Source organism: Ranitomeya imitator, chromosome 4, assembly GCF_032444005.1.
Source record: "Ranitomeya imitator isolate aRanImi1 chromosome 4, aRanImi1.pri, whole genome shotgun sequence".
NCBI lineage: Eukaryota > Metazoa > Chordata > Amphibia > Anura > Dendrobatidae > Ranitomeya > Ranitomeya imitator.
In genome coordinates, this window is record NC_091285.1 from 633498219 (window position 1) to 633524394 (window position 26176).

The following is a 26176-nucleotide window of genomic DNA, read 5'->3' on the forward strand; positions in this document are numbered from 1 at the left end:
TTTGTAGATGTGACATTGCCAGTCACGCTCAACTCCAGATGTGGAAGTGATTGGAGTTAGATTACTCCTTTAATTACTCCTTTATTCGCTCCTCACCCAATCGCCTCCAAGACTTCCTCTCGAACTCTGTGCCCCAGCCTGTCCGGTTATCCACCATATTTGGATCCTTCAGACGGAACCTGAAAACCCATCTCTTCAAAAAAGCTTATAGCCTGCAATGCCCGCGCGGCCAACTCAACATCATCAGAGCTACTGCAACCCCCGACCTACTGTCTCCTTCCCCACCATCCTGTAGAATGTAAGCCCGCAAGGGCAGGGTCCTCTCCCCTCTGTACCAGTCATTGTTAGTTTTGTTTACTGTAAGTGATATTTGTATTTTGATGTAACCCTGTCTCATCTACAGCACCATGGAATTAATGGTGTTATATAAATTAATAATAATAATAATAATAATAATAACAATAATTACATTTTATTATAGAATCATATACTGAAGCTGCTGGAGATCTTTTTTAAAAAAGTGAAATGTCAGTGGTTGGAAAAAAAAATCTGTTACAAACTGTGTAGTAGGGCCACTCAGCACTTGCCAATTCTAGCCAGAATGTCTTGGAGACTCCTGGTTGAAGGAGCGAGCTCCGAGACTTCTGGTAAAATAGGTAAATCTCTTGGGTGCCACTGAAACTTCACAAAAAGAAGGTTTCTTGTGCATGATGCTGGGATGATTGCACACCACAACGAGTAGTCTCCCAGAATCCCAACCATGAAAGTTGGCAATTAAAGGGGTTGTCCAATACTCAACCAACACCTTCTCAATCCCTATCTTTCCCCCAGTGAAATAATAACACTAATACCCACCCCTTTTGCCGGCGACATTCCAGCAGTGTTGGCATTTGCTCTCCCGGGATCGTGTGACGTTGCCATATGATCCCTTCAGCAAATCAATGGCCGCTTCACTTTCCCCGCCTTCGAATGAATCACATATATCTAGAGGAAGTGAGAGAGCCGCAGCTCTCAAGATATATGTGATTTGTTCGAAGGCAGGGAGAGTGAAGTGGCCAGTGATTGGCTGCAGGGATCACGTGACATAACAATGTCGCACGATACCGGGAGAGCAAATGCCAACACCAATGGAATGGCGCCGACACCGGAGCTGAGTAAAGTTGTTATTATTTTACAAGCAGGAAACAGATTGAGAAGAGGTTGTCAGAGTAGTGGACAATCCCATTACATCTCATTGGGAATTTACAACTGATGTTTTTTTTTTTACAATTATATGATCTACTAATACGTGCAATATTATAAAGAAGACTATATTACACCTTACATAATAAAAAGGGCCAACATATCATCAAAAGAATCTCACCTCATAGTCGTGCAAAAGCATCAAGACGGCAAAACTGGTCAAGTGTGTGCAGTTACACGTCACTCCACTATTATCCCTTTTCAGCATCACACATCCTCTGCTGCTCCAACTATTGTTTGATTCTGACCAGGACACACAAGTAAATTTTCTGGAATCCCCCTGCAAATTAAAAGATTCTTTAAGAGGAATGGTTATAGCATAGACCTTCTCTCCTAGTAATTATATTGCCAGCTTTCAAATATAGAGGTGTGTTGGAGCGGCTACAGTCATAGCAAACAGTATTACGATTGGTAGCTGTAAGCATGCCCCTGCACTTTGACAGGTGATTGTGCACAGATGCTGTCAATCAAAATGCCGGGGAGTGCAGGCTCACAATATGGACTAGTGTCGAAGTGTGCTCCATATTGTAGAGCTCAAAATCTAAGATGGCACCAGCCCCCATGCTGGCATTGATTTCCTCCTCTACTAAATACTGGCTGTGTTCTGGATTAGCAGAGGGGGCAAAGCAAGCACAGGTAGCTGATGTGCTATCTGGGAATCTGAGCAGATGCAGCCAGCTCTTAGCACAGATTGGGCGGCACCAGCACAAGGATTGGATGAAATCTTGATGAGTGAGTGAGTGAATGCAATCAGCCAGCATGAACATTAAATACAACCAGCCTGCATTAAAAGAGAATGCAGTGAGCCAGCTGAAAAAATGAACGCAATCAGCCAACACAACTAACACAGTGAGCACAGTCAGCCAGCACAAAAAGTGAACACTATAAATGCAGTCAGCCAACACAGTGAACAACATGAACCCAGTCAGCCAGCAAAAATAGCGAACACAGTCAGCCAGCACAAACAGTGAACACCATGAATGCAGTGAGCCAGCACAAAAAGTGAAAGCAGTCAGCCAGCACAAACAGTGAACACCATAAACGCAGTCAGCCAGCACAAACAGTGAACACCATAAACGCAGTCAGCCAGCACAAACAGTGAACATGAATGCAGTCAGCCAGCAAAAACAGTGAATGCAATCAGCCAGCAAAATCAGTGAACACAGCCACACAAAAAGTGAATGCAGTCAGCCACACAAACAGTGAACACCATGAACGCAGTCAGCCAGCAAAAACAGTGAATGCAGTCAGCCAACACAAACAGTGAACTCAGTCAGCCAGCACAAACAGTGAACACCATGAAAGCAGTCAGCCAGCACAAAAAGTGACTGCAGTCAGCCAGCACAAACAGTGAACACACCATAAACGCAGTCAGCCAGCACAAACAGTGAACACCATGAATGCAGTCAGCCAGCACAAACCATGAATGCAGTCAGCCAGCAAAAACAGTGAACGCAGTCAGCCAGCAAAAACAGTGAACGCAGTTAGCCACACAAAAAGTGAATGCAGTCAGCCAGCACAAACAGTGAACGCTGTCAGCCAGCACATTTGTATGGCTCCATCTTCGAATCAGAGGAGAAGCAGCCAGTACTTGGCATAGGAAGCAGTCCATCTTGGACTCTGAGGTCTAGCACACTTCTCTGAGTCATACTACCCAGGGACAGATCTCTTATAGTCCATGACCAGTCCATACATTGTAGTCTGTGCTTGTACCAGGTTACACGTACGTCTGTATGAGCCTTTACAATTACAATTGGCTTGGCACTTTGAAGGCAACTATAATGCTGATGTGGCCCTTGGTGAAAATGAGTATGACACCACTGCTGGAGCCGCTCTGTTCACGTGTCTATGACTGAAAGCTTTAATAAGACTGGACAGCATTGGGATGCTTATAACGTGTAGATTACCCACATATATGCAGGTTAATAGCATTTGGGGACATGACAGGCTCCTTTTTAAACCGTATTTTGAGTTGCATTTTTGACAATTGTTTTTTTAATATCTTTATTAGTGATGAGCGAGCGTGCTCTCCACTGCTCGATTCTTGATTGAGCATCGGAGTGCTTGGGCACGCTAGTTAATCGATCAAGTATCACGAGTCTCCACCGCACATGTTTAGTGCCTGTTAGACAACTAATAAACGTGCAAGGATTGCCTGACATACTGTACATGGTAATGCCCTTGTCCTATTAGCTACTGGCATTACTGCGATTGGCCAGCCATATAACGTCATGGGGTCTTATATAAGAGTCGATGACGTGATGCTCAGCACGCTGTCTTCAGGAAGCAATTCAGGGAGAGTTATAGGTGGGAGAGTGTATTTTATAGCAGGCGTATAGGCAGTGATTAATATTGCTATTGCAGTACTTGTATACTGCTGGTGCTCCATTAAAAGAAAAGTCTGTTTCAGGGCTGAATATTTTCAATGTTGCTATTGCAATATACTGTTGATGCGCCGTTAATAGAAGGGGGCCAAAATCTTTATAGGGTCATCATGCTACCTTCACTCTATAAAGATTTTGAGTGAGGGCTGCATGATGACCCTGTCAAAATTTAGAGTCCTCATGTGGCCCTCACTCAGAATCTTTATAGGGTCATCATGTGGCCCTCATTCCAAATATCATCAGGCGGCCCTCAGTCAAAATTTTTATAGGGTCTTCATGCGACTCTCATTTAAAATTTTTACAGGGTCTTCAGGTGGCCCTCCCTCAAAATCTCTAGTGTCATCGGGCGGCTATCACTTAAAATCTTTCTAGTGTCATCAAGTGTCCGTCACTCTAAATATTTACAGGGTCATCAGGCAGTCTTCATTCAAAATTTATAGAAGGTCATCAGGTGGTTTTCACTCAAAATTTTTATTGGGTCATTAGGTGGGCATCATTTAAAATTTATAGCATATCGTCAGACGGTCTTCACTCAAAATTTATAGAGTGTTGTCACGTGGACTTCTCTCAAAACTTATACAGGGTGATCAGGCAGTCTTCACTCAAAGTTTATAGAGGGTCATCAGATGGTTTTCTGTCTTCATTCATAATTTTTAGAGGGTCATCAGGTAGTCTTCACTCAAAATGTAAAGAAGTTCATCATGCAGCCCTCACTCAAAATATTTACAGGGTCGTCAGGCGGTCCTCTGTCAAAATTTATAGAGGGTCATCTGACGGTCTTCACTCCAAATTTTTATTGGATTATTAGATGGTTATCATTTAAAATGTATAGAGTATATTAGTCAAAATTTAAAGGGGATCATCAGGCGGCCTTCACTCATAATTTTTAGAGGGTCATCAGGCGGTCTTCACTCAAAGTTTATAGAGAGTCACCAGATGGTTTTCAGTATTCATTCACAATTTTTAGAGGGTCATCAAGTAGTCTTCACTCAAAATTTATAGAGGTTCATCATGCAGCCCTCACTCAAAATTTTTAGAGGTTCGTAAGGCAGCTCTCACTCAAAATTTATAGACGTGCAACAGGCGGTCTTGACTGAAAAATTTTTAGAGGGTCATTAGGTGGTTTTAACTCAAAATGTTTAGAGGGTCTTCATGTAACCCTTGCTCCTATTTTTTCCAGGGTGTGTATGACGTTCTCCTTCATAATTTTTACAGGATGTGTATGAGACCTACCTCTACAATTAAATAACATATATATTTGTATACCTCCTGGTGTAAATGTTTTTCATCCCTTGCACGTAGTGCATACAATTTAGCAGTCTAGGAGTGCCACTCTAAAAATGGTAAAAAAAATGTTTTCTGAGGCCCTCCTCTATGTGTTTTCCAGGGTGTACGGCCTTCACACTAAATTTTGACAGGGTCATCATGCAGCCCTCACTCAAAATCTTTATAGGGTCATCAGGCGGCCCTGATTTTAAATATTTACAGGGTCATCAGGCTGCTGTCAGTCAAAATCTTTATAGGGTCTTCATGCAGCCCTCATTTAAAATTTTTATAGGGTCATCATGCGCCTTTACTCAAAATCTTTATAGGGTCTGCAGGCGGCTCTCCCTTAAAATCTTTATAGGGTCATCATGTGGCCCTCAGTCAAAGTCTTTATAGTGTCATCAGGTGGCCTTCACTCAAAATCTTTCTAGTGTCATCAAAGTGGCCCTCACTCTAAATATTTACAGGGTCGTCAGGCGGTCCTCTGTCAAAATTTATAGAGGGTCATCTGACGGTCTTCACTCCAAATTTTTATTGGGGTATTAGATGGTCATCATTTAAAATGTATAGAGTATCTAACTCAAAATTTATAGGGGATCATCAGGCGGCCTTCACTCATAACTTTTAGAGGGTCATCAGGCGGTCTTAACTTAAAATTTATAGAAGTTCATCATGCAGCCCTCACTCAAAATTTTTAGAGGTTCGTCAGGCAGCCCCCACTCAAAATTTATAGAGGCGCAACAGGCGGTCTTGACTGAAAAATTTTTAGAGGGTCATTAGGTGGTTTTAACTCAAAATGTTTAGAGGGTCTTCATGTAACCCTTCCTCCTATTTTTTCCAGGGTGCATTCTCCTTCATAATTTTTACAGGATGTGTATGGGGCCTACCTCTACAATTAATTTGCACACATATATATATATATATATATATATATATATATATAGCCAATATAAAAGGAACAGCCAGACAGCACCACTGCCAGGAAGAACAAAGTGGGAACCGCTCACCTGTGTGAAGCCAGGAAATCTGATCTTGGGTGCGTAGCTCCGCTGGAGAAAAGTCCATATGAAATAGTGAATATATAAGAAAATAGAGCGCACTCGCCGATCATCCAGTGCAGGAATCTTTATTCAAACATCGTGCTGTACATCTTCACGACCCGGGGTGCTGTACAGAGAGTGCGGCAAAGCGGGACGGCGGCCGTTTCACGCCTGGCTGGCGCTTCAACGGGTCAGTGCTGACCCGTTGAAGCGCCAGCCAGGCGTGAAACGGCCGTCGTCCCGCTTTGCCGCACTCTCTGATCGGCGAGTGCGCTCTATTTTCTTATATATTCACTATTATATATATATATATATATATATATATCTAAATATATATATAACTTCCACGGGTAAATGTGTTTCGACCCTTGCACTTAGTGCATAGAATTTACCCGTCTAGGAGTTCCACACCATAAAAATGGGATAAAAAATTACTGAGGCCCTCCTCTACGTGTCTTCCAATGTTTATTGCAGTCCTTAATGTTTGGAAGCCCATTACACTTAGTTCATAGGCTTTATGAGTCTAGGAGTCCCACTTTCTAACAATTTTAACAGAATGTATATGAGGCCCTTCTTTATGTCTAAGGCCACGTTCACACATTCAGTATTTGGTGAGTATTTTTCATCGGTATTTTTAAGCAAAAACCAAGAGTGGGTGATAAATGCAGAAGTGGTGACATGTTTCTAATAAACTTTTCCATTGTTTGTTCCACTCTGGATTTTGGCTTACAAATACTAATGTAAAATACTGACCAAGTACTGAAGTACTAAACAGGACACATCGGAGTCCCTCTTCCTTCTAATTTATGGCAGTTCTTGCATTGTCTGCATAGGCTTTGTGAGTTTCAAAGTCCCTCCTTCATAAACTAAACATGATGTGTCTGACCATCTCACACACCACATACCTAGATAAAGTAGTAAAATGTTAAAATTACATTACATTGTCAGTAGTTTATATAATAAAAGATCAATTTACATTTTACTCAAAAATATCCCTATAAAGAGAAAAATCAGACAAACTGAACATTTTGCAGTGGACTCTTAATTTTTGCCAGAGCTGTATCTCTCTCTTTCTCTCTCTCTCTATCTCTCTCCCTCTCTATCTCATATATATATATATATATATATATATATATATATATATATATATATATATATATATATATATATATATATATACCGGTATATATATTGTGAGGTGCCAAGGGGAGAAGTACTAGAAAACAGATATGTTTCTCCCCGTTTCATTTCATATGTATCACGGTATTGATTGTGAAGCTGTTTATTTCTCTGTAATCCGGTCCTGGTTTCTTTAGTGATCAGCCTGAAAGCTCTGGTGCTTCCCTTCCACATATGATCCAGCTTTTGCTTCAGCTGATATAATCAAGGAACTGCTGGGATCTCAGTCTCTCGTCTGCTGGTCTGGGAGCTGACACATGACCGCATATGCCGAGTACGGTCTTTTCCTACGTATGTAACCTAACCACCAAGACTGCCCACCGACCAAACCTTTTCCTTAAATAAAAACATAACCAATTATTCTTTTGGATATTTTGGCCACAGCGGCCAACTTTTATTAACAAAATTAACATAAACATAAATACAACAGTATAAATTCGAGGGGAGGGTTCTTGGAGCTAAAAAGATCTGGCAAAAAACCCCACAAGAGAAGATCGACCACCATATTACCCTCAGCCGTGAAAACCAGCTCGAGGGCACCGTACATCCCGTTCCGGGAAGAGAAAAAACCACCGACAGCTCCCAGGGTAAAACCCCGTCTAGAGCCCATACCAAAATGCCAGATCCAACCCCACCACATTTTGAATTGCCTGCAATTATGCTCCAATTCCTTCCCCCAACCAATCAGCGTCAACTCCAAGAACCCCCGCCCCCCCACTGCCACTGTGACAATAAACGAATAAAATGCAAATAATGACCAAACACCCGCATACAAAGTGTAATCCCAAACCCCAAAATGCCTTCTTTTTTTTTTTTTTTTTATCTTTTAACAGATATATAACTTCCTTCGCCAAATCAATATATAAACTCTGCCCAACAATCCCCCCCCCCCTCATTAAAAAACCCCCAAGCACAAGCCAACAAGGGAGGGTGGGTGGGTCTTCCTTCCTCTGGATTAAGGTAGGGAATGGCGGTTTTCCCGCACTTTCCCTACTACCTCCCCCTTCTAAACCCCTCCCCCCCCTTTCCATTCTCCTATCCCCAGCCGTAGCATTATTTAAAAAGACCGCCCGGCTCAAAGCAGTCATGGGGGGCCTCCTCCCAGCTGCGCTTTGTTCCAGCCCCCATCTTGACCGCATATGCCGAGTACGGTCTTTTCCTACGTATGTAACCTAACCACCAAGACTGCCCACCGACCAAACCTTTTCCTTAAATAAAAACATAACCAATTATTCTTTTGGATATTTTGGCCACAGCGGCCAACTTTTATTAACAAAATTAACATAAACATAAATACAACAGTATAAATTCGAGGGGAGGGTTCTTGGAGCTAAAAAGATCTGGCAAAAAACCCCACAAGAGAAGATCGACCACCATATTACCCTCAGCCGTGAAAACCAGCTCGAGGGCACCGTACATCCCGTTCCGGGAAGAGAAAAAACCACCGACAGCTCCCAGGGTAAAACCCCGTCCAGAGCCCATACCAAAATGCCAGATCCAACCCCACCACATTTTGAATTGCCTGCAATTATGCTCCAATTCCTTCCCCCAACCAATCAACGTCAACTCCAAGAACCCCCGCCCCCCCACCACACACGAACAGCCCTGACCACCTCAGGCTCGTGAGTGCCCCAACGCCACCAACGCCCGTTCAACTCCCTCTTGCAATGCTAAAGTCCACAAATCAATCCCAATCGCATTTAAGTGGACTCCGTCCTCCAACCAATAGTTACCAAGCCCTGACTCCAATTCAAAATGTCTCACACTAATCCCCCCGTTCCTGGAAACAAAACCCGCTATTGCCCTATTCAGCTTGACCCTAGCCCTATTAATACCCTTCAAAGATCTAGCCCCCCTCCACCGTTGCCTAGGCACAATATCTGACCATACCATCAACACCCCAGGAAATGATACCTGCAACCTCAACAAATCGAACCGTATGTCCCTAATCAACTCCCTGACAGGCCGCACACCCAAGTCGTTCCCCCCCAAATGCACAATTAAAATGTCAGGTTGTCTATCTAAACGAACCGCCTTAGAAAATTCAGAAAGGGCCCTACTCCATACCATCCCCCTATATCCCAACCACCGAATGACAACTTGACGCCTACTAAACCCCAGTTGCCTACCGTCCGGCCTGACCTCGGCCCGCAGCGCCCCCCAATGAACGAACGAATGTCCGAAGATCCAGGCTAAGTAAGGGGACACACCTGCAACAAGATGCATGAAGAAAAAACACTTGGGTCAAATACAAAATCATAATTACCCACTAAATTAATGACGGACGTAACTTAAGTAACGATTGGAAGTCCACCTGCCAATTCTACAAATGTCTTCCGCGCCCAAACCCAAAATATCTGCTTCTGATGCCGCCCCGATACGAAATGAATGCGACCCAAACAAATCCGGAGAAAGGCCCAACTCCCGCAAGCCCCTTCTTAACACCGCAATGAACTGAAAGCGTGACAAAAAGGACCCATCTACGTGACACAACAAAGGGCCAGATCTGCCTGACCATAACTGCCAGTATGCTTCCAGACAACCTCTAGGGCACATCAGAGACCCGTTAACCCTCCCCAGCACCACACGTTTTCCTCTCCCCATTTGGTCAGTCTTTGAACGCCGAATCCAAAAAACGATACCCCCCGTCCAAACTTCCACATCCTCCGCCAACAAACCCCCTGCCCGAACTCTGGAACTCGACACCAGCTCCCCAACACGCAATGCCCCAAAAAATGCTAATGAAAAAGCGAGACGAAATAACGCCAACTCAAAACTCGAACCACAAATAATCTCCAAAACTCCTCCTAACCGTTCCAAAAGGCTAAACGAAATGGGGCGGCGACGGTCAATCGACTGATTGCCTCTCCTAAAACCCCTAAGTGCTTGTCTGACCAAAAAATGCTTAGTCGCGTCCACCAACCCCTGCAACTTAAAAGCAAAAGCCAATCCAGCAACAAATTTGTTTACCTTCGAAATCGACCAACCTTCCTCGGCCGCCTTCCCGATCAAGAATAACACCGCCAACATCCTATCTTCGTCAGACACCAACTGGCCCCACACCAACACCCAACTTTGCCATACCCTCCAAGAGGCTTCGTATGATGCCCAGGTTTGACTCGTCACAGACTCCCGAATCAACCGGCCCGCTCGTCCATAATCACGCTCCAAAGATGCGAAGGGCATTCCTCTCCCGAGATCTCCGCGTCCGGCGCCAATTCCCGAAAACGGTCCCACTGGAAACGAGACAATGCATCGGCTATTGAGTTCTGCACACCCGGCACATGCACAGCCGAAATACAAGCGTTCAGCTCCAAGCACCGGAAAACCAACTCCCTTACCAACTTAACCACCGGGGGGGATGAGGCCGATAAACTGTTCATCACCGACACGACGCTCATGTTGTCGCAATGAAAACAAATCCTCCTGTTAGCAAACATTTCACCCCAAATTGAAACCGCCACCATGATGAGAAACAATTCCAGCAAAACCAGATTTTTTGTAAGGCCCAACTCCCTCCACTGGCCCGGCCACCGTCCGGCACACCAACGACCACCGCAATAGGCCCCGTAACCAGCCGAACCGGCTGCATCCGTATAAATCTCGCAATCAAAGTTTGTTAAGACCTCCTGCTGAATCAACGACCGCCCGTTGTAATTGCACAAGAAACGTTGCCACACTAGCAAGTCGTCTTTGTGTTCCTTGCTCAGGCGAACAAAATGATGCGGCTCTTTCACACCTGCTGTTGCGACCGACAACCTGCGACAAAATATCCTGCCCAAGGGTATGATCCGACATGCAAAATTCAATCTACCCAAGAGAGACTGCAACTCTTTCAAAGTCAGCTTCCTCCTCCTTCTAGCTCTATCAACCTCCTGCTGCAGCATGGCCAACTTATCCTCCGGCAACCGACACTCCATTCTCTCGGAGTCAATTAAAATTCCCAAAAAACTCAACACTGTGGTGGGACCTTCCGTCTTATCCGCCGCTAATGGGACTCCAAAAAGTTCTGCTACCCAAAACATAGCCGTTAACGTATTACGACACACTGCGGAATCAGGCGGCCCAATAAACAAAAAATCATCCAAATAATGGATAACCGACTGAACTCCCGCCACGTCCCTAACCACCCACTCCAGAAAAGTACTAAATGTCTCAAACAATGAACAAGAAATGGCGCAACCCATTGGCAAACATCTGTCCAAATAGTAACCACCATTCCAAAAGCAACCTAACAACGGAACACTGTCCGGATGCACCGGAAGCAACCGGAAGGCCGATTCAATATCCGTCTTTGCCAACAGCGCCCCCGGGCCATGCCTTCTCACCCACTGTACCGCTGCATCGAATGATGTATACTCGACAGAGCACAGTTCCTGGGCGATGCCATCATTTACCGACCGACCCTTTGGATACGACAAATGTTGAATCAACCGAAATTTATTCGGCTCTTTCTTAGGCACCACCCCCAAAGGGGAAACCACCATACCCTCAGTCGGCGGGTTCAAAAACGGCCCAGACATCCTTCCCAACTCCACTTCTTTCTTGAGTTTAACATCAACCACTTCGGCATGCAACATTGCCGACCGCAAATTCTTAATCGAAAAAGGAACCTCGTGACTCGGAGGAGGAATCCTAAAACCATCCGCAAAACCATTAAAAATAATACCTGCCTTCACCTGATCAGGGTACCTATTTAGAAAGGGGGCCATCTCGTGAAGCCTCACCGGGCTCTCCCCCTTGACCGGCACCCACAACTGGCTTTCCTTTCCCCTTCCTGAAACACTTTGAAGCCCCGTGTGAACTTCCATTACAGTGGGAACACACGTGCTTAAATTTACAGGTGTTACCGTATTTACACTGCCCGTCATTAAACTGCCAGCAGGTTCCAGACTTCTCCTTTGCTCCCTGTGCACCCTGACTACTGCTTCCGTGTCCCGCCTGCTGGCTGCCACCACCCCCGGACCCATGAAAGGACTGCCCATGTCTAGCTGGGGCCATAACCTTCAGCCAAAGGCCTATATCCTTCTGGTCCCACCTAATTTCCGGCCTCACCGCCTTCCTCTGCCTAAACTGCTCATCATACCGCAGCCACGTCTGACCGCCGTATGTACGATGCGCCTCCCCAATCGAGTCCAGATAACAAAACAAACCCGAGCAATTCTCGGGCGCTTTCTCCCCCACTACGCTCGCCAATATTGCGAATGCCTGTAACCAATTCGCAAATGTCTGCGGAATTAACCGCCACCTCCGCTTTTCTTCCTCCTCCTTTTTGCTATCGTCTTTTTTCCCTTTATCCAAGTTAAACTTCTCCAACGGAAGCAGGGAAAAAATTTCCACATACTCGTCTCTCCAAATCTTCTCCTTCACCTCCTTTTTTAAATGCGCTCCCAACGACCCTTCAAAGCACACATAAACTTCCCCTTTCGCTCTGTCATCTAATTTAACCGTATCGCCTTTCTCCTTCTCTGTCTGAACCGAAACCGATACACCTGCCGATGCCACCTCCAATACCCGACTAGGGCTTACCAACCCACTTCCCGACGGGGGTACCACCCCTCGCCCGGCCAACCACGCCTCCACCGGCGATGCGGCAACCCCAGTTGCTGACCCCCCCTCCAATCTACGCAAAATTTGTGACATACCCTGCAATAAGTCCTGCATACCTGGCACCTCTGCCACAATCGGCCCACTCCTCTGCCGTTCCTCACACACCGCCACCCGACCTCCCCTAACTTCCTGCAACCCGGCCCCTGCGGGCGACAAACCAGACATAGACTCATACTCACAACGCTGCGCGGGTGCTGTGTCCCCGCCAGCCGGACCTCCGGATCCCTGTCGCTCCGACCTCCCTTGACGATCACCGCTGGACTCCGACACCTCCTCACTGCGTCGATGCCCTGGGCCCGCGCCCCTGGCCTCCTCGTCACCAGGGGGGACCCGAGCGTGCTGGAACTGCTGCGCCGCTAGCCCTCTCTGCCCCAGGCCCGCGCCCCTGGCCTCCTCGTCACCAGGGGGGACCCGAGCGTGCTGTAGTTGCTGTACCGATCCACTCCTCCGTCCGCCGTCAGTATCCCCCGCCACCCCACCGTCCGATGGGTAACGGGTAAACGCTGCTCTATGTTCCGGAGATCTCCTGGGCGACCGCGACCGATCCCCGCGTTCCAACCCGGGCGAGCCCGCCCGGTCGTGTAACATTCTTCGCTCCCGAGCAGGCAGCTCGACACTGCTGCCTGCATCTCTCCCTCCGCTGCGCCGTTCGGTACAAGCGGGACATATAAGATCCCCCGACCGCTGACCGTCCGCCGCCTGTGTACTCCTCGTGGTCATCCCAGCAGGCACCCTGGGAGGTGATGGGCTGTGGGTGCCTGCCGCCGGTAAAGGGTCCGGATTACTGGCTGCTGCTGCTGCTCTTCCTGGCCGTGCTGCTCTTCCTAGCCGCGCTGCTCCTCCTGGCTGTGCCACTCTGCCTGGCTGTGCTGTTCCTCCTGGCAGCTCTGCTCTTCCTCTTCCTGCCGCTGCGCGCCCCCTGGGCGCTGTGGATCTGCAGGGGGCAGGGGGAGTGGCGGCCGCTCTCCCTCTGGACACCGGCACAGCAGGAGAAGCCGGTGGAGCGGCGGCCGCGCGTCCCCTGGGAGCAGGAGACCTGACAGGAGCTGGGGAAGCTGCGGCTGCGCTCTGCCTGGATCGCGCAGGCCGCACTTCCGGTCCGGCGCTCCCGGCAGCAGCGGCGGTGTCCTGGGCCCGACTCCCGGCGCCTGCAGACCGGGCACTTGGATTCCTGCCGGCGCGGGAGCGAACGGAGGGGGCAGCGCCGCCGGACTCACCGCCCGCAGGGTCCCTGGAGGGGCTCCGGAGCCTGCGCCTGCCACGCGCCGGGACTTCGGGGGATAGTCTCTCTGGGGGCCTGGTCCTCCTGCCCCGTGAGCTCTGCCCGGATCCTCCTGCAGCACCGATGATGGAGGCCAGCTGGGCCTCAAGCCAGCCCCCTCTCCTGGACCTGGCCATCTCTCTCAGCTGGGACATCATTGAATCCGCCGACGCCATCCTGCACGTCTTCCTTCCTCTGGATTAAGGTAGGGAATGGCGGTTTTCCCGCACTTTCCCTACTACCTCCCCCTTCTAAACCCCTCCCCCCCCTTTCCATTCTCCTATCCCCAGCCGTAGCATTATTTAAAAAGACCGCCCGGCTCAAAGCAGTCATGGGGGGCCTCCTCCCAGCTGCGCTTTGTTCCAGCCCCCATCTGTAAGGTTGCACAAACTTCTTTCTGGTTGTATAGGTTTATTTTGCAGTTAGTATCTTGTTGTTAGTTAGTGGCCAGACGGCCTTAGACATTTTATTTCATGTTTGGCACGTGTAACATTGTACGGCAAATGTGTACAATAAATACACCTGACACATACCTGTGTGGAACTCGCTAGCCTGCTATTGTTCGTTGTGACTCCATAGCCACCTGCTTGGGCCAAAGCAGAGATCCCTGATGAGCTATATTCCCACAAATGGTTTTGAGAATGCGGGCATAGTGGCTGTTGGACTGTGACTGCAGATAAAGTGCTCTGTGTATGTCCTGGCTGAAAGCTCATGTGCTTTTGAAGAGCCAAGAGTCCAGTAATATGGAGGAACTAGTGAAACAGTTATTGCAGGCAAATGTGCAACAACAGCAGACCAATACTTACTTCCAGCAAGCCCTGAACCAGCAAAACCAGATTCAGCAAGAGCAGTTGAATGCAATAAAGCAGGCTTTGATTCGGCAGCCCCAAGATGAGAGGGATCATGCACAAAGTGTTGCTGGTGCACGGAAAGCCGTACAAAAAACCCTGCTTAAAATGACTGCTGACGATGATGTAGAAGCGTATCTCACCGTATTTGAACGTATTGCAGAACGTGAGCATTTACCGGTGGACACGTGGGCTGAAGTGGTTGCGCCATTTCTGAGTGGAGATCCACAAAAGGCCTATTACGATTTAAGTGGAGTGGATGCTATGGACTATACCAAATTAAAAAGCGAAATCCTGGCAAGGCTGGGAGTAAACACATATGTACGAGCACAGAGGGTACATTTATGGACTTTTGTGGAAGATCAGCCAGCCCGCTCACAAATGCATGATCTTATCCATCTAGTAAAAAAATGGCTGCAACCAGAGATTTTGACATCTGCAGAGATGGTGGAACGTGTTGTTCTAGACAAGTACCTGCGGTCCTTGCCCCCTAAGTTACAGAGGTGGGTTGGACAAGGTGACCCATATACAGCCGACCAGTTGGTGAATATGGTCGAACGCTACAATGCTTCCGAAAGCCTACTCCAAGGGACGTTATCACCTCGCTGGGCTCCCAAGAAATCGCCAGAAAATACTGCAAGACCTACTTCATCTTCAAAAGAAGAGAACGTTGCAATAAAGGGTAGCAGACCCACAAAGAACTATGGAGGCGGTACAGTCTCACAGCAATTCAGCAGACCCTATCAGGCGTCTCCGGCGAGGAAGCAAGGACCTATACAATGTTGGCGATGTCGCGGGCTTGGCCATGTAGCAGCTAACTGCCCAATGACTACAGAGCCAATGGACTGTAACGCTATGAGACGCCTTTCGTTATATGTACAGTCAGTCTGTGTTGCAGAGGTCCTCACAGGAAATGAACGACACGTGTGTTGCCTCGAGGTCGACGGCCATAGTGTGAATGCCGTCTTGGATTCCGGCAGTCAAGTAACTCTGGTACATGCCAGTTTGGTGGACCCTAGAGCCCTAACGAACTCAACCCTGGGCATTAGTTGCATCCATGGCGATATAAAAAACTACCCCACTGCCTTGGTCACCCTTGCCACGCCAGTAGGAACCAAAAGACATCAAGCGGCAGTCCTAAAGTCTATGGGACATGATGTAATATTGGGGAGAGACTTTCCCTTATTTTGGGACTTGTGGAACCTTAAAAATGGCATGAGCACTCTAGTTGAGGAGGGTGCCGTGGGGCTAACCCCTGAGCTATTGCAGCAAGAGGGGGGGGAGTCCATCTCAGAGGTAACTCCAGAATCTGTAGACTCACCTCTGGCTGTATATGCAGGCGACGCAAGTGAACTAGAGGAGGCTATAGAAATGCCAGGTCTTGAGGTGGCCCGTGGTAAGTTCGGGACCGCTCAACACCAGGACCCTACTCTGGCAAGGGCATGGGAAAATGTAAAGGTCTCTGAGGGAAGACCATTGTACCCATGGGCTCAAAATGAGTTCCCACACCTAGCTGTGCAACAGGGTATGCTGTATCATATAGCCAAAGTGCGGGGGGTGGCGGTAGAGCAACTAGTGGTGCCCAAGTCCTTTCGCCAGGTAGTTTTGGAACTGGCACATAGACATCCCTTGGGGGGACACCTGGCCGGAGAAAAAACAAAACACCGTATTCTGCAGCGTTTCTTTTGGCCGGGTCTAGGGGGGGACGTGACCCGGTATTGTCAGTCCTGTCCTACGTGTCAATTGACCACACCTATGTCACATTTTAGAAGCCCCCTTGTGCCCTTACCAATAATAGAGGTGCCCTTCGAGAGGATAGCAATGGATATAGTGGGTCCATTATTTAAATCTGCCAGGGGACATCAGTACATTTTGGTAGTACTAGATTATGCCACTCGTTACCCTGAAGCAGTGCCTCTGCGGAATGCCAATGCGAAAGCAATTTCAAAGGAGCTTGTTAATATGTTTTCTCGCACCGGCATTCCGAAAGAAATACTAACAGATCAGGGAACCCCCTTTATGTCTCGAATACTTAAGGACTTGTGTAAGCTACTAAAAATCTCCCACTTGCGTACTTCAATATATCACCCACAGACTGACGGGTTGGTGGAGCGATTTAATAAAACCCTGAAGGGAATGTTGAAAAGGGTGGTAGATAAGGACGGGAGGGATTGGGATGCTCTCCTACCATATCTCCTGTTCGCTATACGGGAAGTACCCCAATCCTCCACAGGCTTCTCGCCTTTTGAGTTAGTTTACGGGCGATGTCCTAGAGGCCTGTTAGATATTGCTAAAGAGACTTGGGAACAAGAGGTGACTCCTTATCGCAGTGTAATTGAACACGTAATGCTTATGCAAGATAGAATTGAGGCGGTCATGCCAATAGTTAAAGAATGTTTAGAACGTGCGCAACAGGCCCAAAGCACGGTATATAACCGAGCGGCTAAAACACGAGTCTTTCAACCCGGAGACAGGGTGTTAGTATTAGTACCCACTGTAGAAAATAAATTTCTTGCGAAGTGGCAGGGCCCATACGAGGTGTTGAAGAGAATAGGTGAAGTGAATTATAAGATATATCAACCAGACAAGAGGAAAACCGAACAAATCTACCACATAAACTTGCTTAAGGCCTGGCGGGATAGGGAGAGTTTAATGACAAAAGCCACCCTTAATGATGGACCTCGTAGGGCACCCCCATCTGTGGTAAATGACCCCCAGGTAGCATTGCCAGAGGTGGGTATTGCAGAGACACTATCCGAAAATCAGAAACGAGAGACTAAGGAATTTATACAGAAAAACGCAGAGGTTTTTTCAGAGCTTCCTGGTCGTACTCACTTAATTAAACACGACATTGTTACTGATCCACAGGTCCGTGTACGACTAAAACCATATCGAATTCCGGAGGCTCGGAGACAAACCATTGCCCAGGAAGTCGAGAAAATGTTAGAACTTGGAGTCATTGAAGAGTCCCGGAGTGATTGGGCTAGCCCAATCGTGCTAGTGCCCAAACCCGATGGGACTATTAGGTTTTGTAATGATTTTCGGAAATTAAATGAGGTATCAAAATTCGATGCCTACCCGATGCCGAGAGTTGATGAACTTATAGAGAGACTGGGTTCGGCCAGGTACATATCTACTATCGACTTAACAAAAGGTTATTGGCAGATTCCCCTCACGGATTCAGCCAAAGAGAAAACGGCCTTTGTAACGCCCCAGGGACTGTTCCAGTACCGTGATATGCCATTTGGGTTGCATGGTGCTGCAGCCACCTTCCAACGTCTAATAGATATTGTCCTTAAACCCCACGTCCGGTATGCGTCCGCATACTTGGACGATATCATTGTCTTTAGTGATGACTGGGACACACATTTGTCAAAAGTACAAGCCGTCTTAGACTCGATAAAAACTGCTGGGTTAACTGCCAATCCTAAGAAATGTACCTTGGGATTGGAAGAGGCTCGCTATCTGGGATATAGCATAGGGCGAGGAGTCGTAAAGCCACAGACCAATAAAGTGGACGCTATTCAGAATTGGCCACGACCGGTCAACAAAAAACAGGTCGGAGCCTTTTTAGGGATCGTTGGCTATTATAGGCGCTTCATTAAAAATTTTGCCACCATCGCGGCCCCTCTCACAGAGCTTACCAAGGGCTCAAAATCTATCACAATAAAGTGGAACGCAGAAGCAGAGAAGGCCTTTCAGTATTTGAAAACGGTCCTCTGTGACCAACCAGTGTTGGTTGCCCCTGACTTTAAACGGGAGTTTATTGTCCAAACGGACGCCTCTGGTGTCGGCCTCGGTGCAGTGTTGTCACAGGAAGTGAATGGCGAGGAACACCCAGTAAGCTATCTGAGTAGGAAGCTTACCAGGGCAGAAAAGAATTATAGCGTGGTTGAGCGCGAAGCCCTGGCTGTGAAATGGGCCCTATTCACCTTGCGCTATTATTTACTAGGTCGCCAATTTAGGCTAGTAACGGACCATTCACCCCTAACATGGATGTCCCGCGCAAAAGAGGGCAATGCGAGGGTGACACGCTGGTTCTTGGCATTACAACCTTTTAACTTTTCCGTTGAGCACAGGGCAGGCGCAGCGCACGGGAATGCAGGTGCGTTATCCAGAACACACTGCTTAGTGACTCATCGTGTCCGACCCTACAGGCTCGAACAAAGGAAGGGGGTATGTGAATGCCAAGGGGAGAAGTACTAGAAAACAGATATGTTTCTCCCCGTTTCATTTCATATGTATCACGGTATTGATTGTGAAGCTGTTTATTTCTCTGTAATCCGGTCCTGGTTTCTTTAGTGATCAGCCTGAAAGCTCTGGTGCTTCCCTTCCACACATACGATCCAGCTTTTGCTTCAGCTGATATAATCAAGGAACTGCTGGGATCTCAGTCTCTCATCTGCTGGTCTGGGAGCTGACACAGTAAGGTTGCACAAACTTCTTTCTTGTTTAGGTTTATTTTGCAGTTAGTATCTTGTTGTTAGTTAGTGGCCAGACGGCCTTAGACATTTTATTTCATGTTTGGCACGTGTAACATTGTACGGCAAATGTGTACAATAAATACACCTGACACATACCTGTGTGGAACTCGCTAGCCTGCTATTGTTCGTTGTGACTCCATAGCCACCTGCTTGGGCCAAAGCAGAGATCCCTGATGAGCTATATTCCCACAATATATATATATATATATATATATATATATACAGTGGGGCAAAAAAGTATTTAGTCAGTCAGCAATAGTGCAAGTTCCACCACTTAAAAAGATGAGAGGCGTCTGTAATTTACATCATAGGTAGACCTCAACTATGAGAGACAAACTGAGAAAAAAAAATCCAGAAAATCACATTGTCTGTTTTTTTAACATTTTATTTGCATATTATGGTGGAAAATAAGTATTTGGTCAGAAACAAAATTTCATCTCAATACTTTGTAATATATCCTTTGTTGGCAATGACAGAGGTCAAACGTTTTCTGTAAGTCTTCACAAGGTTGCCACACACTGTTGTTGGTATGTTGGCCCATTCCTCCATGCAGATCTCCTCTAGAGCAGTGATGTTTTTGGCTTTTCGCTTGGCAACACGGACTTTCAACTCCCTCCAAAGGTTTTCTATAGGGTTGAGATCTGGAGACTGGCTAGGCCACTCCAGGACCTTGAAATGCTTCTTACGAAGCCACTCCTTTGTTGCCCTGGCGGTGTGCTTTGGATCATTGTCATGTTGAAAGACCCAGCCACGTTTCATCTTCAATGCCCTTGCTGATGGAAGGAGGTTTGCACTCCATATCTCACGATACATGGCCCTATTCATTCTTTCATGTACCCGGATCAGTCGTCCTGGCCCCTTTGCAGAGAAACAGCCCCAAAGCATGATGTTTCCACCACCATGCTTTACAGTAGGTATGGTGTTTGATGGATGCAACTCAGTATTCTTTTTCCTCCAAACACGACAAGTTGTGTTTCCACCAAACAGTTCCAGTTTGGTTTCATCAGACCATAGGACATTCTCTCAAAACTCCTCTGGATCATCCAAATGCTCTCTAGCAAACTTCAGACGGGCCCGGACATGTACTGGCTTAAGCAGTGGGACACGTCTGGCACTGCAGGATCTGAGTCCATGGTGGCGAAGTGTGTTACTTATGGTAGGCCTTGTTACATTGGTCCCAGCTCTCTGCAGTTCATTCACTAGGTCCCCCCGCGTGGTTCTGGGATTTTTGCTCACCGTTCTTGTGATCATTCTGACCCCACGGGGTGGGATTTTGCGTGGAGCCCCAGATCGAGGGAGATTATCAGTGGTCTTGTATGTCTTCCATTTTCTAATTATTGCTCCCACTGTTGATTTCTTCACTCCAAGCTGGTTGGCTATTGCAGATTCAGTCTTCCCAGCCTGGTGCAGGGCTACAATTTTGTTTCTGGTGTCCTTTGACAGCTCTTTGGTCTTCACCATAGTGGAGTTTGGAGTCAGACTGTTTGAGGGTGTGCACAGGTGTCTTTTTATACTGATAACAAGTTTAAACAGGTGCCATTACTACAGGTAATGAGTGGAGGAAAGAGGAGACTCTTAAAGAAGAAGTTACAGGTCTGTGAGAGCCAAAAATCTAGGTTGTTTGTTTCTGACCAAATACTTATTTTCCACCATAATATGCAAATAAAATGTTAAAAAAACAGACAATGTGATTTTCTGGATTTTTTTTTCTCAGTTTGTCTCCCATAGTTGAGGTCTACCTATGATGTAAATTACAGACGCCTCTCATCTTTTTAAGTGGTGGAACTTGCACTATTGCTGACTGACTAAATACTTTTTTGCCCCACTGTATATGCATTTTCTTGGAAAACTAGGTGTAAATTACAAAATGAAATGCTCTATGTTAAAGCTCATGTTAAAATCGCATTGCAATCGGATCGCAATCACATGCAATTCGGATGTAAATCGGATGCTAGGTGTTAAAATTGGATTGTAATCGCATGAAAGTCGCATGACACTCGTCAGACTTTTTTTTTACCGAAGTCGGACCATTTTTTTTTTGAAGGTGATGGGTATGAGGCCTAACCTATAGAATCATGTTCACAGGTCATTTTTACAAACCAAACAATGAATACACTGTAAATAACCCCCCCTCCAAAAAAAAAACTGTGAAATCCCGTTTTTTCACAATTTCAACACACTTGAAATTTTTTTCACCATTTTGTTTTGTACAACAAACAGTAAAATTAATGGTGCCCTTCTAAACTACAACTCGTGTGGCAAAAAAAACAACCCCTCATATACAAAAACCTGATTTACACAATAGCTAATTTTCTGATGATGGCTTCCCTTTAAGTACATTATGCTACAATGATATGTTTTTGAAGCCAACATGGTGACCAGGTCTAATGAACCAATGCTTCGCACACACTTGCTGTTGTAGTGCTAGTATTCAGTACGTGTACGTACTCCTTACCTTTTCTGTAATATTCACTCTTAGTGACAATGGTTGTTGAAGACTGGAAGTGTTACCAATGCCAAGGAAGACGCTGACCACCGGAGAGACAAGTTTAAAGCTTTTATTTGTTGATTTTTCCTCCAGGAGATCGGCTTCTTCCAGAAGGTGAGTGATATTATTATACTCTATGCATCCTAATAATGCTAAACCTGTGGGAAGCAAATAGGAAAAAATACAATATATATAAATGCTACATTTACTGTAATAATAGAAAGATAACAAATACAAAAATGTACATGTTCCACTATGTATAAATCTTGGAAAAACTTTGCCAGACAGTGAAATACGTGATAAATGTTATTAAACATCGCTTATAGAGAGGGGAAATCATCTCATGCACTAAAGCAGGCGTAAGTCATGAGATGAAAAGTCTGAAAATAATCTACCGTATATACTTGAGTATAAGCCGACCCGAGTATAAGCCGACCCCCCCTACTTTTGCCACAAAAAACTGGAAAAACTTATTGACTCGAGTATAAGCCTGGGGTGGAAAATGCAGCAGCTACTGGTGAATTTCAAAAATAAAAATAGATGCTCCAACCATTCATTATTGCCCCATAAGATGCTCCATATAAAGCTGTGCCATATAGTGCTCTGCACCGTTCATTTGTGCCCCATAGATGCTCCTTATAAAGCTGTGCTACCGGTATATACAGTGGGGCAAAAAAGTATTTAGTCAGTCAGCAATAGTGCAAGTTCCACCACTTAAAAAGATGAGAGGCGTCTGTAATTAACATCATAGGTAGACCTCAACTATGGGAGACAAACTGAGAAAAAAAAATCCAGAAAATCACATTGTCTGTTTTTTTAACAATTTATTTGCATATTATGGTGGAAAATAAGTATTTGGTCAGAAACAAAATTTCATCTCAATACTTTGTAATATATCCTTTGTTGGCAATGACAGAGGTCAAACGTTTTCTGTAAGTCTTCATAAGGTTGCCACACACTGTTGTTGGTATGTTGGCCCATTCCTCCATGCAGATCTCCTCTAGTGCAGTGATGTTTTTGGCTTTTCGCTTGGCAACACGGACTTTCAACTCCCTCCAAAGGTTTTCTATAGGGTTGAGATCTGGAGACTGGCTAGGCCACTCCAGGACCTTGAAATGCTTCTTACGAAGTCACTCCTTCGTTGCCCTGGCGGTGTGCTTTGGATCATTGTCATGTTGAAAGACCCAGCCACGTTTCATCTTCAATGCCTTTGCTGATGGAAGGAGGTTTGCACTCAAAATCTCACGATACATGGCCCCATTCATTCTTTCATGTACCCGGATCAGTCGTCCTGGCCCCTTTGCAGAGAAACAGCCCCAAAGAATGATGTTTCCACCACCATGCTTTACAGTAGGTATGGTGTTTGATGGATGCAACTCAGTATTCTTTTTCCTCCAAACACGACAAGTTGTGTTTCTACCAAACAGTTCCAGTTTGGTTTCATCAGACCATAGGACATTCTCCCAAAACTCCTCTGGATCATCCAAATGCTCTCTAGCAAACTTCAGACGGGCCCGGACATGTACTGGCTTAAGCAGTGGGACACGGCTGGCACTGCAGGATCTGAGTCCATGGTGGCATAGTGTGTTACTTATGGTAGGCCTTGTTACATTGGTCCCAGCTCTCTGCAGTTCATTCACTAGGTCCCCCCGCGTGGTTCTGGGATTTTTGCTCACCGTTCTTGTGATCATTCTGACCCCACGGGGTGGGATTTTGCGTGGAGCCCCAGATCGAGGGAGATTATCAGTGGTCTTGTATATCTTCCATTTTCTAATTATTGCTCCCACTGTTGATTAATTCACTCCAAGCTGGTTGGCTATTGCAGATTCAGTCTTCCCAGCCTGGTGCAGGGCTACAATTTTGTTTCTGGTGTCCTTTGACAGCTCTTTGGTCTTCACCATAGTGGAGTTTGAAGTCAGACTGTTTGAGGGTGTGCACAGGTGTCTTTTTATACTGATAACAAGTTTAAACAGGTGCCATTACTACAGGTAATGAGTGGAGGAAAGAGGAGACTCTTAAAGAAGAAGTTACAGGTCTGTGAGAGCCAGAAATCTTGATTGTTTGTTTCTGACCAAATACTTATTTTCCACCATAATATGCAAATAAATTGTTAAAAAAACAGACAATGTGATTTTCTGGATTTTTTTTTCTCAGTTTGTCTTCCATAGTTGAGGTCTACCTATGATGTAAATTACAGACGCCTCTCATCTTTTTAAGTGGTGGAACTTGCACTATTGCTGACTGACTAAATACTTTTTTGCCCCACTGTATAATGCTGCAATAAAAAAAAGAAAGCCATACTCACCTTTCTTGCTTGCAGCTCCTCAGCGTCTCGTCCCGGCGTCTCTCCGCACTGACTGATCAGACAGAGGGCGGCGCGCACACTATATACGTCATCGCGCCCTCTGACCTGCACAGTCAGAGCAGAGAGACGCCGGGAAGATGGAGCGACGCCCGGAGTGTGGAACGGGGACAGGTGACTATGCGATACTTACCTGCTCCCGGCGTCCCGCTCCTTCTCCCGGACAGCTGGTCTCCGGGTGCCGCAGCCTCTTCCTCTATCAGCGGTCACCGTTACCGCTGATTAGAGAAATTAATATGCGGCTCCACCCCTATGGGAGTGGAGTCCATATTCATTTCTCTAATGAGCGGTCCCACGTGACCGCTGAACAGGGGAAGAACTGCAGCACCCGAAGACCGTGGGATGGCAGGGGGAGCGCCAGGATCGCCGGGACTAGGTGAGTATGCCTCAGCGCCCTCTCCCCCTCACCCGCTGACCCCACCGCTACCGTGACTCAAGTAATCCGAGAGGGGCACTTTCAGCCCAAAAATTTGGGCTGAAAATCTTGGCTTATACTCGAGTATATACGGTAATGAGTTTTCCCCAAAAAAGATTAAGTGATCCCCTATTAACAGGATTGAGGATATCTTGCTGATCGCTGGGGGTCCCTTTGATAGTTTTCAGATTGGGACTCAAGAACCTCAAAAACGGGTCGTTCTGAACGAAACAGAGGTGTATATACGCAAGTAAGGTCCATTTATTGTGTATGGGCCTGCTGAGCGCTGCACTTGGTTATTTCCATCAGTCCCAGACACAATGAATGTAGCTGAGACTTCCGTTCCATTTGGGACTGGGCAAGTTCTTGGGGTTCCAGAGCCCTGATCTCTGGTGGTCACAGCGGTGGTACCCCAAGCTATGGCTCAGCTACAGGATAGGGGTTACCCTGCTTTATTCTGAATAACCAAAGTAGGCACCCTACAGACTTATCAGTACTAAGCAATGATATAGATCGAAAAATAACTTTATTCTTAGGTTAGACGGGGGAGTCTGTCGGAGTAATGTGCACCAAACTTATTAATGGGTGTACTGTCTCCTAATGAATTTGGAGCATCTCTGGGCAGCCTGTAGGTCAATGTCAGGAAATGTACTCCAATCATGTACTGGATGAAATATCTGCAATAATTTATTTCACCCCTGTGGCATACATTATCGTAAATCTGTTGGGCTGCTCATGCCCCCTTCTGCCAGGCTCTGCCCCCCTTCAAAAACGGTGCAAAAATGGCAAGTCTCAAAATTTTGGCTTAGCTGTGTATTGCACCACATTTTGCGACCTTTTTAACACCCCCCAAAAAGTGGTGGAAAATGTTTTTTGACTTGACGCCTAAGACTTGACCATAGGAGAAAGAACATCTAGAAGAAATTGGCAGATGTAACGGGGTACTTTTTGATGCGGTTTAAACCACGTTAAAGTAGATGCTAGTAGCTAAACATCACATACAAGAAAACATACTGACCGAAACGCAAGGACCGTGCACCCTGAGGCTCGTTTCGTTGCACCTTTATCAAGGATACTGCTCCAATGACATATTATATTATGGATGTATTCTCCAGTAGAGGCATTCAGTATAGGACGGAATACAGTGCCTCATTGAGGCACCATGCAGAGGGACACTAGTTGCCTATGAATTTGTAATGCTTACCCCTACAGGCTCCACCTTACAGGTTGCATGCGTGAAGGCAGTTTTGCCATGTCTACGAGCCCTGAAAACTGCGCAGAAGAACAGCTGTTTACCTGTATTCCCGGCGGCTGTTCTAGAATCCAGTTGTACGTTGCTTTTCGTGGCTTGAAGTGAGAGTATGCCATTATCCGAAGTTCCAGTTGAAACTTGAATATCTAGTGGGATATGTATAGTAAAAGTTAGGTTTGTTGATGATTTTAACCATTAAATGACATGTAACAAAATAAGCTAGGATGAGAAAATTCCAAAATGTGTATCACTGGACCCTGTAAAACGACACCTTATAGGACTCAATGGTCTCAATTGACAGAAGCAGACGAGAAAAGGGTCGGGACGTGGTCAACTGTATGCAGA

The 26176-nt window shown here is 46.3% G+C and overlaps 1 protein-coding gene across 3 annotated transcripts in view; it reads right to left on the reverse strand.

The window, feature by feature from the left end:
• LOC138677008 (adhesion G protein-coupled receptor E5-like) overlaps positions 1 to 26176 on the reverse strand; it is a 155297-nt gene that overhangs the window by 24440 nt on the left and 104681 nt on the right. For all 3 annotated transcript variants that reach the window (XM_069766785.1, XM_069766784.1, XM_069766783.1), the window contains 3 exons: positions 25876 to 25977; positions 21770 to 21960; positions 1364 to 1522 (listed from right to left, as the gene is read on the reverse strand). In XM_069766785.1, the coding sequence (XP_069622886.1) occupies positions 1364 to 1522; positions 21770 to 21960; positions 25876 to 25977 (452 nt within the window). The remainder of the gene's footprint in view (positions 1 to 1363; positions 1523 to 21769; positions 21961 to 25875; positions 25978 to 26176) is intronic.